Genomic DNA, 11,689 nt, shown 5'->3' with positions numbered 1-11,689 from the left:
GCTCCCCTTCTTTTTCACGTTACATTTCATAGCGAAGGAGGCCCGAACTGCGCCGTTTCCGAGGCGTTGCGGGGCGCGGAGGGGCGAGGCTGTGAGGAAGTGAAAGGCTCAGCCGTTTGCCTGGCGCGGGCTCGGGCGCCATCTTGTGCCCGTCAGACGGCAAGTGCCCGGCCTGTCTGCCGGTCAGCCCGGCGGCCCCGGAGCCCTCGGCAAAAGGTGCTCCAGCCACCTTAGGAAACTAGGTGAACTATTAGAAAAGTACTCCTGGAATACTGCAGGGGCTTAACAGCAGTTTACATGCTCCTTCTTTTCGTTTACCCTGCTGATGTATCATTTACATCTAGAAAAAAAAATATATATGAAGGTTAAACCAGCCTCTCACAGATTAGCTTTTCTGTACATTGTATGATAAGCACTGGATTTACAGCATCAGTCACTGCACAGCAGAGTCCCAGGAGTAAAACACTGGTAAGGACTGTCTAAATCCTCACACAAGGGCCCTTTACATTGCAGGCAATTGCTGAATATATGTTTAACCCAGAAAATCCCACAGCACCCAGGCTTTATATCAACAGCCAAAAACCCCATTTTGCATCCAATGTAAGTCTTGCATTAAAATCCGGAGATCTGGCATTAGGACGTGGCACAGGATGGGGCAGAGCGACAGCCTTCAGGCCTCCTGTCGCTCCCGGCCATCTTGGGATATGACCTGGTCCCCACCAGGCTGAACAGGGAAAGAAACCAAAATAATAAAATAACAGCTCTCAGCATTTATTTCTAATTACTATCCAAAGTAGAACAGCTTCAGGTGGGAAAAATGAAACTGAGTTCTCCCTAAAAAAGGTCAAAACCACTCATCTATGCCAGTATTGCCACCCTAGCCCACATCACAGAGCAGGCATCTAAAGCTGGGTAGGCTACAAGCCAGACTTACAACACCCGTTTTATGACAGAGTTTACATGTTGAAAATGCTTTTGGCTAGTTCACCCCTCAGTGCCCAAGCCTGGCATCTTTCCTTTGCCCATGCAGCGTGAGTTTCCACCAAGAGCTCCGGGGCTCCGAGCCGGAGGTGACAGGCTCCTGCTGCCTGGGCAAGGGAGTAGCTACGAGGGGCAGCGGGCAGGAGCACTGCACATCTCCAAATGGCAGCCCTGGGGAGTGGGGAGGATTCAGCTGGCATTATTTTCCCAAGCTTACGTAAGCCATTGCAGCAGCATTCTCAGTAACGCAAGACATCTCCTGTTTGCCATCATCCAACCTTCTGAATACACACAGACACCACGGTACGGGGCCCTTAGTGAAACCCTTGAAGAGAACATCTCAGATTAGCTGGAGACAGCCTACCTCTCACCAGGCCAGCTCACCCCCTCTTTGCAATTTTGCTCTAAAGCAGCTGCCTCCCAGCTGGTTTTGAGGTCTCTTAAACTGTCTCCCTCCGCTTATTTGCACAAACTACCTGGCAGGCTGCGGATCCCACTAGATGGCAGGACACCTTAAGCCCTTGTTATTTCTACCCAAACCACTTCAGAGCAAGTGCCCTGGGACCCCAGTGGGCTCAGCACCACTCGCCTGTGCTGTGTGGACCCCGGGGAACCCATACGCACCACGGTGGGGCTGGGGCTTATGCTGGCTGAGCACAGCAAATATACCCTGTGCCAAACCGGTGGAGAAATCCATGCAGAAATCTCCGCTCAATTCCTTCTCACGGGCTTTATCACACGTAGAGCACGAGCAGACAGAAGAGAGGAACTAGACCTAACTAATCTGCAAAATCTTGAAGTATTTCTTTTTGTATGTGTGATTCATAAAGGATGTTTGGAATACTGATGGTAAAGTGTAGTTTAAACCTCTTCTAACCATTGCTCTGTTGTCATTTTTAACTAACGCAAGTGTAGTTATATCATTTTGTACGATCACCAGTGTATGAAAGCTGCACAACAGCTAAGTGGCCACTGTGGGTCAGATCATAGGTCCATATAACTGAATACAATGTCTTGGATAGCGCAAATATATGCGGCATTTCCATTGACTAGCCTCCTTGCCTCCAAACATTTGTGTTCATGGACTTTCTGAGTTGGGAGAAATTTTCTGTATGATTAGTAACTCATGACTAAAAACTGAAGTTAGATATAATTCACACTGTAGTTATAAAACTGATCTTTGTCTTCAGCGACAACTAGATCTGGCCTGTACATTGCTGTACTATCAATGATTTGGAAATTTCCTTTAAAATACACCACTCTCTGAACTGCTTTGCACTCTTTTCATCCATCGAAGATCAGCCTATGCAGTGTTATTACCACAATGATGGTATATGGCACAGGTAGAGATAGCTGTATGAGGAATCATAGCAAATAAGCTTAATTTTAAAAACTGCTTAATTACTTCACTTAATCTCCCTAAATTACAACATTCTAATAATTAGTTCCCTACCTCAAAACTTATTTAGTCCTTTATTGCCATCCAGATAATGAATTAAACTTTCCTGTTTTATAGCAACAAAAGATGCGTCTCAGCATGTTCATCCACCTCTTACATGAAGCTTCTGATGAAGGGCTGACCCAAAGAAAATTACCTTCTTAATGACATCTGGAAAAGATTGAGGCCAATTTTCTGTATATCCAAGATACCTAAATTGTTTTATGTATGCACAATGAAGTTACAAGGGTATTTCCTGCCTTTTTTTTTTTTTAAAAAAAATATGCAGAGTGGCTAAGAATGAATAATTGCTTCATTAAGTTCTAACATTTGGAGACAACAAAGTTACCTTTTATGCCTTGTACTAAAATGAATTTCTTTGCTCTATAAAAGCCCAGGATAGTGCTGTAAGCTGATGAAAAAGATGCTATTACCTGTGCCACACTTGCTGGAATGGAAATTGGGATTAATGCGTTATAATACCAGATTAGCCTTAATAGAAGTTTGCCACCATAATTAATCAAGGTAATTAAGTGTGTACCTAATTTTAGGCATTAAGTAGTTCTATTGACTTCTTTGAGTCTAGTCTGCATTTAAAGTTAAGCATGCTTTAAAATACTCTGCTGATTCAGGGCTGTAACTTTGTTACCCTGTGGATTAACAGAATGCACTATCATCAGTTACCCATCAGCTCAGCTAATGGCAGGGTGGTATAGCCTGGATAATGGTTGAAACTGGATAAATTGGCTCAGTCAGAAACGTATTCAGAAGCACTTAATTTGCTCTTCACAGGCTCAGCCAAAGTTTAGTAGGACTATTACCTATCTTCAAGATACTAACAAGAAAATGAACCAGAGCTTTCCCAACTTTAGCTGTGCTTAAGCTGGTAACCCTGCCTAAACCCCAGACTACTGGACAGCACAGCATAGAGACCCCCAGACAGCTCTAAGGGGGCTAGCTCCTGTCTGGCTGAGTCAAGCGTTAATACACAACTAATAAATTCTTCTGGACCAAAGTTTATATGGCACAACATCTCCCACACCAACCAGTGTTTGTTGTTCTGTTTATACTGGTCAGAAATACGCGGCTGGCTCAGAACTGGAAAGGTTTATTTGGCAAAATCCAGAGTGTAACTAGGTACTCTTCTTCTCTGTCTGAACTAACTACAAAAAAGCTCTCTCGTGCAGCCTTGACTAGTAATTGTTTAGAGAGAAACTGTACATGCATGTGGCAAAGAAGTATTTCTGCATCTGTAACTTGGTTAATCTGCAACTAGATAACACACAGGCAAATGGGGACTGTCTAATATATGACCCACACATTACAGATGGAAAATGTTCATCCTGCTTTTAATTGAGTTGCATTTTAAATCTTCCTGTTAGTCTTTACTTCTTATGCAGTCTTCTAATTTTCTGTTAAAATTCTTCTTTCTATGCAGCGTTTTCTCAAAGACAGGTTCATACAGCTCAAGTAGGAAGTAAGCACCAGTTTTCCACAGTCTTGAGCACTCTGACTAGTTCTAAGCTGTGCATCTGTGAGCAGTTAACTCCATGTATGTATATAGCTGTGGAATGGTTTTTATACAGAGTTTAGCACATGAATAATTTGCTAAATTCAGCTGGTTCATAATTGGTGTTTTAATAGTAAAAAACTTCAAAGCATCTTAGGCTAACAAAATACTTCAGTATCTATTCCTATAACCCAAATTTCAGTGTCTGTATTCTGTAAGAGAAGAATCTAAATATATCCAGTGCTGCAACTGTGAAAGGAGAATTCAATATAGGCCATGACCCAGAAGAGCACTTTAGCATATGCTCCACTTAAAGCATATGAGGAATTCTGTTTCAGTAATACTCAGCTACTTGATTTCCTTGGGATCATTTTAACTTCTTAAAATGGAACAATTTTATGTACCATGATGCTATAAACGAGGATGGTATATGAGAATGGGACTGCAATATGGAACAAGAGTGTGTGCCACAAATAAGAGTCAGCTCCCAGTCCCTCTCCACTGTGGTTTTCAACTCTGGTCCGCCAGTGTCAGCTAGTTCAGTCTCTCAGACCTTCTTAGGCCACCTGTTTTGCTCCAGTGGAGTAAGTTATTTTACCTTTCCAAAGCTGAAAGTAATTCTGGGATGTTCCACTTGTTCAATCAATACAGGTAAGTGGAGGGAACTAAATGTCAGTTCAGCTGGATGAAACTGAATCCTCTACTGAATGGTCCCCAAAAGACACTGCGTGAGTAAATGCACAGTAGGAATAGTAGGTGTGCAGAGAGGCCTCTTATAAGCTCTCTGCCAGCTATAAAATAGACAAGATATTTTAGAGACAGCATACTGGTCAAATGTGGAATGTACCCATCAGAGATGCTTTCTCCGTCTGGCTACAGCCCAGCAGAGAGATTATGTGGGCACATAAAAGCATTCGATTGTCAGTGTCGGTTAGGTTTCCAGAAGTACATGAATGGCTGCTGCTGGAGGCTGCAGTAAAAGTGCATGTCTGTACCTGAATCTTAGGTCTCCAACAATAAGGGAATGAATGCTAAGTATTTTCAGGAGCACGACCTCCATAACACCATAATTCCTTTCAGCAGAGAAAAACCTTTCCTTAAAAATCTTTGTAAAAATCACAATGATTGAAACATCTTCACTGTCAGCAAACAATTAAGCAAAAACCAGATGAAATACAAGAAATGCGTGTTATGGGGTTTTAAGTCCTGTCACACAGGAGAAACATGAAGGAACCAACAGAAGACAAAAGATGATAGCTATTTAATTTCCACAGTGAGATTAAACAATTTTAATCACTTACAAACATGACTATTTTATTTTAGATACACATGAATAGCTACAATATTCAGCCTGAAAACAGAAATGACAGAAGTGGCAAGACTGCTAAGAGTGGGAGAACTGAGATGATTTGCCATAATCAAATAGAGTTTAAAAAGAGTTTGAAAACAAACACTGGTGTTTAAGTAGTTTACAAAAGCTTTTGGAGGCAGGAGGAGAGAAAATAAATTGTTTTGTGTTTTTTTTTTTATTTCTCACACTCATCTACATATGCCTAATGAGAACAAAAATCTCAGGAGATAAATTACAGATAATGTCTGTAATTAATATATACTTAATATCATCTTAAGTGGGGGGAGAGTGAATGCATCTCTGTGTCAGAGCAAAAGAAGCTATTTTTGGAAATTAAGAAACAGGATTTTTATTTTGAAGCAATCATTAGTTGGTGGTACATCTGCTAGGTATATTAATTGAAACTGTCAAAGAAGATTAGTTAGGATGAATACTATAACCATGAGAAAACCCAAAACAAGAGATACATTCTTTCTTTCTCTTCCCATTTGGATGTGTAGAACATTGGTTTTGAAGGACGACAGAAGAAACAGTAGTTCCACGTTCATGTCATCTAGTCTACAAGTGTGTTGCTGCTAAAGTTGCTACCACACTTCAGAAGGGGTGACAGAGGGAAACTGGAAAGTCTGTCGATGAGTTTCATTAACCTGTCAGTCCTTAGGTGTTAGGAATTTTTGCTTTTTCCTTCCGCCTCTTGACTTTCCAGCAAGCCTTTGGATGATGGCACTTCTCCACCCTCTGCCCCTTCATCTAAAAAAAGACAGAATTAAACATTTATACCACACACATTCTCACAGCTTTTTTAATGCAGCCAAATATTCGGGTTCACTGATCATCTCTGTTTGGATTGGCTCTTTATTACCACACTCATGGATACTTCAGAAAGAGAGATTACCTCAAAGATAAAGAACTTTCATAGGTTAGAGTTGAATGTTTACATGACCAATGTAAGTAAAAGCTCTCCAGAGTGCGTGGTCATTAGATGCTCAAATTCTCTCACTGAGAAACAGGAACTCCTCTTGTCTCAATTTTCTTGCAAAGCATAATCATTTTCACACTACCTTCAAGTCTCACATGGGATTACCAGTGCTAACAGAACAGTTTGTGTACCCAAATCTAAGAGCCCATAGCTTTGGGGGGCAAGGAGAGGTCTGCTCAGCACATCTGGCTGTACCATCTTCCACCTTAATAGTCAGAATCTAAGGGGTACATCATTTTCAGCTATTTGCCCTGGAGACTTGCTGTAAAATATCACAAACAGCCAAAAGAGTTATATATCTTGGTCTCTACATATCACAGCAAATGTATAGTGCTGTACGCAATTCATCAGCTAACGCTCTTGGCAGAAACCGCTTGATCTTTTAAATCTGCTCAGAGGTTTGGAGGCTTCGGAGTTTTACACTGGTAAATTAAGAACTGAGTTATTTGACACCCTTCAGCATCACATAGCACAGCGCTGTGGAGGAAAGGGAGACACAGCAATCTCCTCTCTTGGCTGTTTCTGTGTGGGGTTGGATGTCTAGTATCAGGGGATTCTTGCAGACAGAGTAAAGGAAAACAGTTTGTTAGAGGAAATCTAATCTCACAGTTGGTAGCACTTAGGTGTGCAACAGGTGCTAAGCTGCTGAGTGTATCAAGATAGTTATACACACTCACCTAGAAAAAATTCAGCAAGCAATAAAGTTTATTGGCAGAATGGTGCCCTAACGCAGATTACGAAATGTGGGAGACCAGCTTTGCTCTCAAACTTCTTGCAGACTCCTCTTCAACCTTTGGATCACCAGTGACACCAATCAACTGTTTAACATGGTTCCAGTATGGCCTCCTACCACCTGTGGAAAGTCTCAGCCCTCCAAAACTTAGGCACCATCGGAGGATGCTCAGACAGGATACAGATGGTCTTCATTTCAGAGTTATGCTCCGAGATGAACAGCTGGTGCCAAAATCTCTCCTGTCCTTCTCATGAGAACATTAATTTGGTGCGGCTTGCAGAGTACATGGAAATTTATATCACACAGCTGTGATCCTTGTATATTCATGAAGAATAAAGCAAAATCTCTTTTCTCTTCTAAGCCAGACAAAAAGTATTAGCACATCCTGTTCCTGACCTTTCACTATGACAGCAGCTGACAGCGTTTTAGAAAGAGAGGAAATGTACGATCCAATGAGCATTAGCTACATTTCAAGCAAGATGGAGAGAGTCCTCCTCACCATTTCCCATAATTTTCACTGAATCTTTCAGAGCAGAAAAAAAATAGAGCATACTTTATATAGCCACATGTTCCATCTTCTCCACTTTTCTCATTTATTGAGCTTCTTTGTTCTGAGATGGAAATGGCTTTGATTTTTTTAACAACTCATTGTTAAAGCCAGAAACAGGCAAAAAGAGATGCCTGTTACAGCCCCAAACATTTCACAAACAGTTTCCCTGTCACAGCATTTGGACTTTCAAACTTTCCATTTTGATGAATTCTCCTCGTTTTGCTTGCTGTCTCCTCAGAAGTTTAACTTACAACGCAATGAGGCTGTAATTCTCATCTGGTACTTGTGGAATTCCCAACCCCAAAAAGCATCCAAGCAGAGTGGACCTAACTGTATCCTGTACTCCTTTCCTATTATCACTACTGCAAACTGCTGGTAACAGACACTGTTCCTTCCAGGTGTGCTCTGGCATAGCTATATGTCAATGACAAAAGCAAAGGATAATTCCATGCTCTTAATTGTTCTTCAAATCCTGGCAGTGCTGGTCCTTGTATCTGTAAGAAGACATCAGTATATTTTGCTAAAACTAATGTAGCTGTGTTTAATTTCTTTGTCTTAATGCATTGGATGGGCACCAGTAGAGGAGGATTACTCTCTCTGGAGGGCTAAGTACTTATTTTATGCTGTGCTGTAACATTTCTTTTAACAAGACTTTAGCTCTTCCATGTTCATTTTTATCCACGGAAAAAAAAAGATCGAAGAGAGAAATTTTGCATACTTTAGAAAGTATATTCTTTCCAACTACTAGACTTTCCAGAGGCTAAAATGAAACAAACATGAGGAATTTATCTACAGTTGTTGTATTCTTTTGTGCTTTGCTTAACATGGTTAACATGGTGCATCTCCCTCAAGGTTCACTGCTGTAACAACACAAAGGTTAGTTACATCTAATGTGGCAATGGGTATTTCAGTGGGTTGGGCTGGTCACTTCACTTCTACAGCTCCTGACACTAGTAACAATATGAATTCCCATCTACCTCCCCTTTGATAAGGAAAACACTTCTCTCCTGCTGGAGCCTGCCTGACCATGCCAGGCAGAAGAGCTATTTGGAATAAAAAAGCCTGTAGTATTTGAAAATCAAAGCATTAAATGTTAAGTGTCTGTCTGTACTTTGGAATGGATTTCCATGCCCAGCCACGCACATCAGAAGGAAAAAATCTGTAGGGACATACTTCTTATATCCCTAGGGAAAAATCTCTCCTCAAAACAAAGGAGTTTTAACTGGACTCAGAGGGCTCCCAGCTTTACTCTGAATGTACTCTGACACAGTGCCCGCCGTCCTTCTCAGCTGCTCTTCCAGATTCTCCCAGTTTCGCTCACTACTGTCCTGCAGCCTGAGCGCATCTGACCTTGTTGTCTTTCCCTTTTTTTCTTTATGTCCACCCTCCCTCCTTCATAAGTCTTTGTGCTTTCCTTTTGCAAAAGTAATGCCTCCTTCCAGCACCCATTCAGATTCTTGTTTTCCTCTCTTTCCCAGATTCAAGCCAGGATGTGGTCATTCAGTTCCTTCTTACTCCTCCTGGAAATGTTCTTTCTACCTGCCCAGCAGTCCTTCAATGGGTGCATGTTGGGTTTAGATTACAGAACCCCAAATACATGAATATAAATTAAATCACCAAAGCAAGAACAACTTGTAATCGAAGGAATCCCCCTCCCCAGCCTTTATGGTGCTTTAGGAGGCTGTAAACTCAACATCCTATAATTGCTCGGGTAACGTACAAGCAGGACATGCATCCTTGGAGCCTGGGAATCCCTCCTATAATCTACTTCAGTTCAGATTCATGGACCCTCCGCTCCTCAGCACAGGTCTGCCTCCCGCTGTGCTGCAGCCAGCCCATCGCTGCTCCTGGACGTGGGACCACCAGTTGCGGTGGGATTTGTCACAGCAGCAACAGTGATGGGCATGAGAAGAAAAAGTTACTTCCAAATCAGAACCTAAAAGAGTAGGGGCAACCCATGCTCAGGGCCAACCTATAATTCTCACTTTACAGGTATTAGATACCAGATTTTTTTGAATCTGAAAATCCCCCTGAAATGCCCCTGAAAGTAAAAAAAATCCAAATGTAAAGCTGGTGTTGTTCAGACCTGTGCTAAATCAACAGAGCACCTTATCAAATTAAAGGACATGACAAAATAGAGGACACTGATCTCAGATAGCAAAGTTGAAAGCCTACTAGCAGGAGTAAATCACTGTAAATCCTACTCTTAATGTATATGCCTGAGTTAGGATAGCTGTAATTGGATTAACAGTGCAGCTTGCTGTCTTGTGCTAAGTTATCTCAGTACAGGAGTGGACCCTAATTTCTAGCTGGAGTGATGGTTTTCCAAGCTGCCCACCAATGCAACTGTGTTTGCTCTTCCCCAAGGGAACTGGAATTCAGTTCCCAGCACCTTTCCCCAGGCTGCTGAACACTGAATCTGTGGGTGGATGTGGCAGACTTAGCCTGGGTTAAAATTAACTTGTCTCATCAGGAAGGTACAAGTGGTAACCACTTTGGAAGGTTGAATTTAATCCTAAATGAAGAAAGAAATATTAGTATTGACATCAAAACTGCATGGTGGTAGAAGTCTTAAGGAGAAAGCAAAGGATGACTGCATAGACTGCATGTCTGTTTCTTGAATGTGTGGCCATTACCTTCTGAAACAGAGAGCTCAGACAGTTTGTGTGGCAAGTCTGAAGACCCAGCACCGGCAGGAGAGCCCAGAATATCTGGTAAGGCGTTCCGGCGGCCTGCCCGTCCTGATGCTGCAAAATCTGTGACCACAGGCTCCACATCAGTCATTGCTGACTCCTCTCCTCATAGCAACATCTGTATATGGAACAAACATAAGAAGAAAACAGCTGTAGCCCGGATGGATGTTAATCACCTCCTCAACAATACAACAGCCATAGGCTTTGTCCAATGGGTCTTTTGTTATTAAAAGCCATATATTTCAATACTGAGTGCTTAAGCTTTATTTGTGCCCCAGAAGAAGATAAAAGAATCTCTGTGCATTTCTTTACGTTGCCATTTGCACATCAGACTAGCACAATGAACAGGTCTGTACCTACAAGAAACCTGTGGACAGGGTCAGCAACAGCCCTTTCTGCCAGCCACTGTATGTCTTTTTATGACCTGATCCCTCTTTTTAAGTAGTTTTGCCATACTTGGAAGCGAACTGAAACTCTATTTTGTCATACTGTCTCTATGAAGCAAAGTATGTTTTCTTTACCATGAATCTTGTCTAGATGCTTATTTAGAATCTTGTTAGAACAAACTCCTTTCACAGAGGAGCAAATTATACAAAAAAGACTTCTCAAAAAACAAACTAAAACTCTTCATAAAATTTCTTCATCCTGCAGATACCAAACCATTTGTTTTCCTCTGCTCCTTGTTAGCTTGGTTTAACCTCAGCTTGTGCATGTGACTTTTATCTAATAAATAACTGAATCCTGGAAATAATAGGACCAACAGTGCTCTGCTCCCTCGATCCCTGTCTCAAAGCCCGTTGAACTGAATAGGAAAACTCCTGCTGACCCAAATGGGCCTTGGATCAGACACAGAGGTGTTTGCGGGATCACACCCCAGGGCACCAGCTCCAGCGAGAGCACCTGGAGCAGAAGGAGGTGATACTTCGCTGCCACTGGCACACAGGGATAGTGTGTGAAAACTGCCATTAACAGCTGTGTTATTAAGAATCACAAAAGACTATCATACCAGAATTGTACACAATAATTTATGATAATTAACAGAGTAATTTCTAATAATTAGACATGAATTGTTCAATTAAAAACAATATTTACTTCCTCTATATGAATGAAGTTCTGGGTGCAATGTGAGAACAGGAATGCTGTCTTTGTGTAAATGCGGTCTGTGCTTTGTGTGGGAAGGGATACAGATGGGGCTAGAGCCCAATCTGATGGAAGGCTGTCAGCTTTCGGTTGACAACTGGCTGTATTTAGAGTAAGAACAGGATAAGGAAAGTCTCAATTATTTTAGTGTTGTTCATACAAGAAGCAGAGCATCATAGTCCCCTTTTGAAAAGTCTGATAAGGTTGGGAAGTATCAGTGCTCTTATTTCATGGATAGAAAAAACAAGGCAAATTAAACATAACTTGCTCCGATGCGCAGGAACAGAGAGGCAGAAGTTTGATTACTGATGCTG

The 11,689-nt window shown here is 41.7% G+C and overlaps 1 protein-coding gene across 1 annotated transcript; it reads right to left on the bottom strand.

Moving 5' to 3' along the window:
- Positions 1–5,944: 5,944 nt before the first annotated feature.
- On the bottom strand, positions 5,945–10,326 carry LOC104167011 (cAMP-dependent protein kinase inhibitor beta-like). The gene is made up of 2 exons (XM_009707130.1): positions 10,179–10,326; positions 5,945–6,030 (listed from the first exon to the last, which is right to left on the bottom strand). The coding sequence occupies exons 1-2, from the start codon at positions 10,324–10,326 to the stop codon at positions 5,945–5,947; spliced, it is 234 nt and encodes a 77-aa protein (XP_009705432.1).
- Positions 10,327–11,689: the final 1,363 nt, after the last annotated feature.

This window comes from Cariama cristata, unplaced genomic scaffold, assembly GCF_000690535.1.
Source record: "Cariama cristata isolate BGI_N322 unplaced genomic scaffold, ASM69053v1 scaffold21629, whole genome shotgun sequence".
Taxonomy (NCBI): Eukaryota; Metazoa; Chordata; class Aves; order Cariamiformes; family Cariamidae; genus Cariama; species Cariama cristata.
Note: the sequence above shows the minus strand (reverse complement) of the source record. Positions and strands in the feature narration are given on the sequence as shown.

Bases quoted from the DNA above. Each gene is read 5' to 3' on its own strand.
- LOC104167011 (XM_009707130.1), bottom strand. From the start codon at position 10,326: ATGACTGATGTGGAGCCTGTGGTCACAGATTTTGCAGCATCAGGACGG. The intron at 6,031-10,178 runs GTAATGGCCACA...GTCTTTTTTTAG, and splicing joins TGAGCTCTCTGTTTCAGAAG to ATGAAGGGGCAGAGGGTGGA.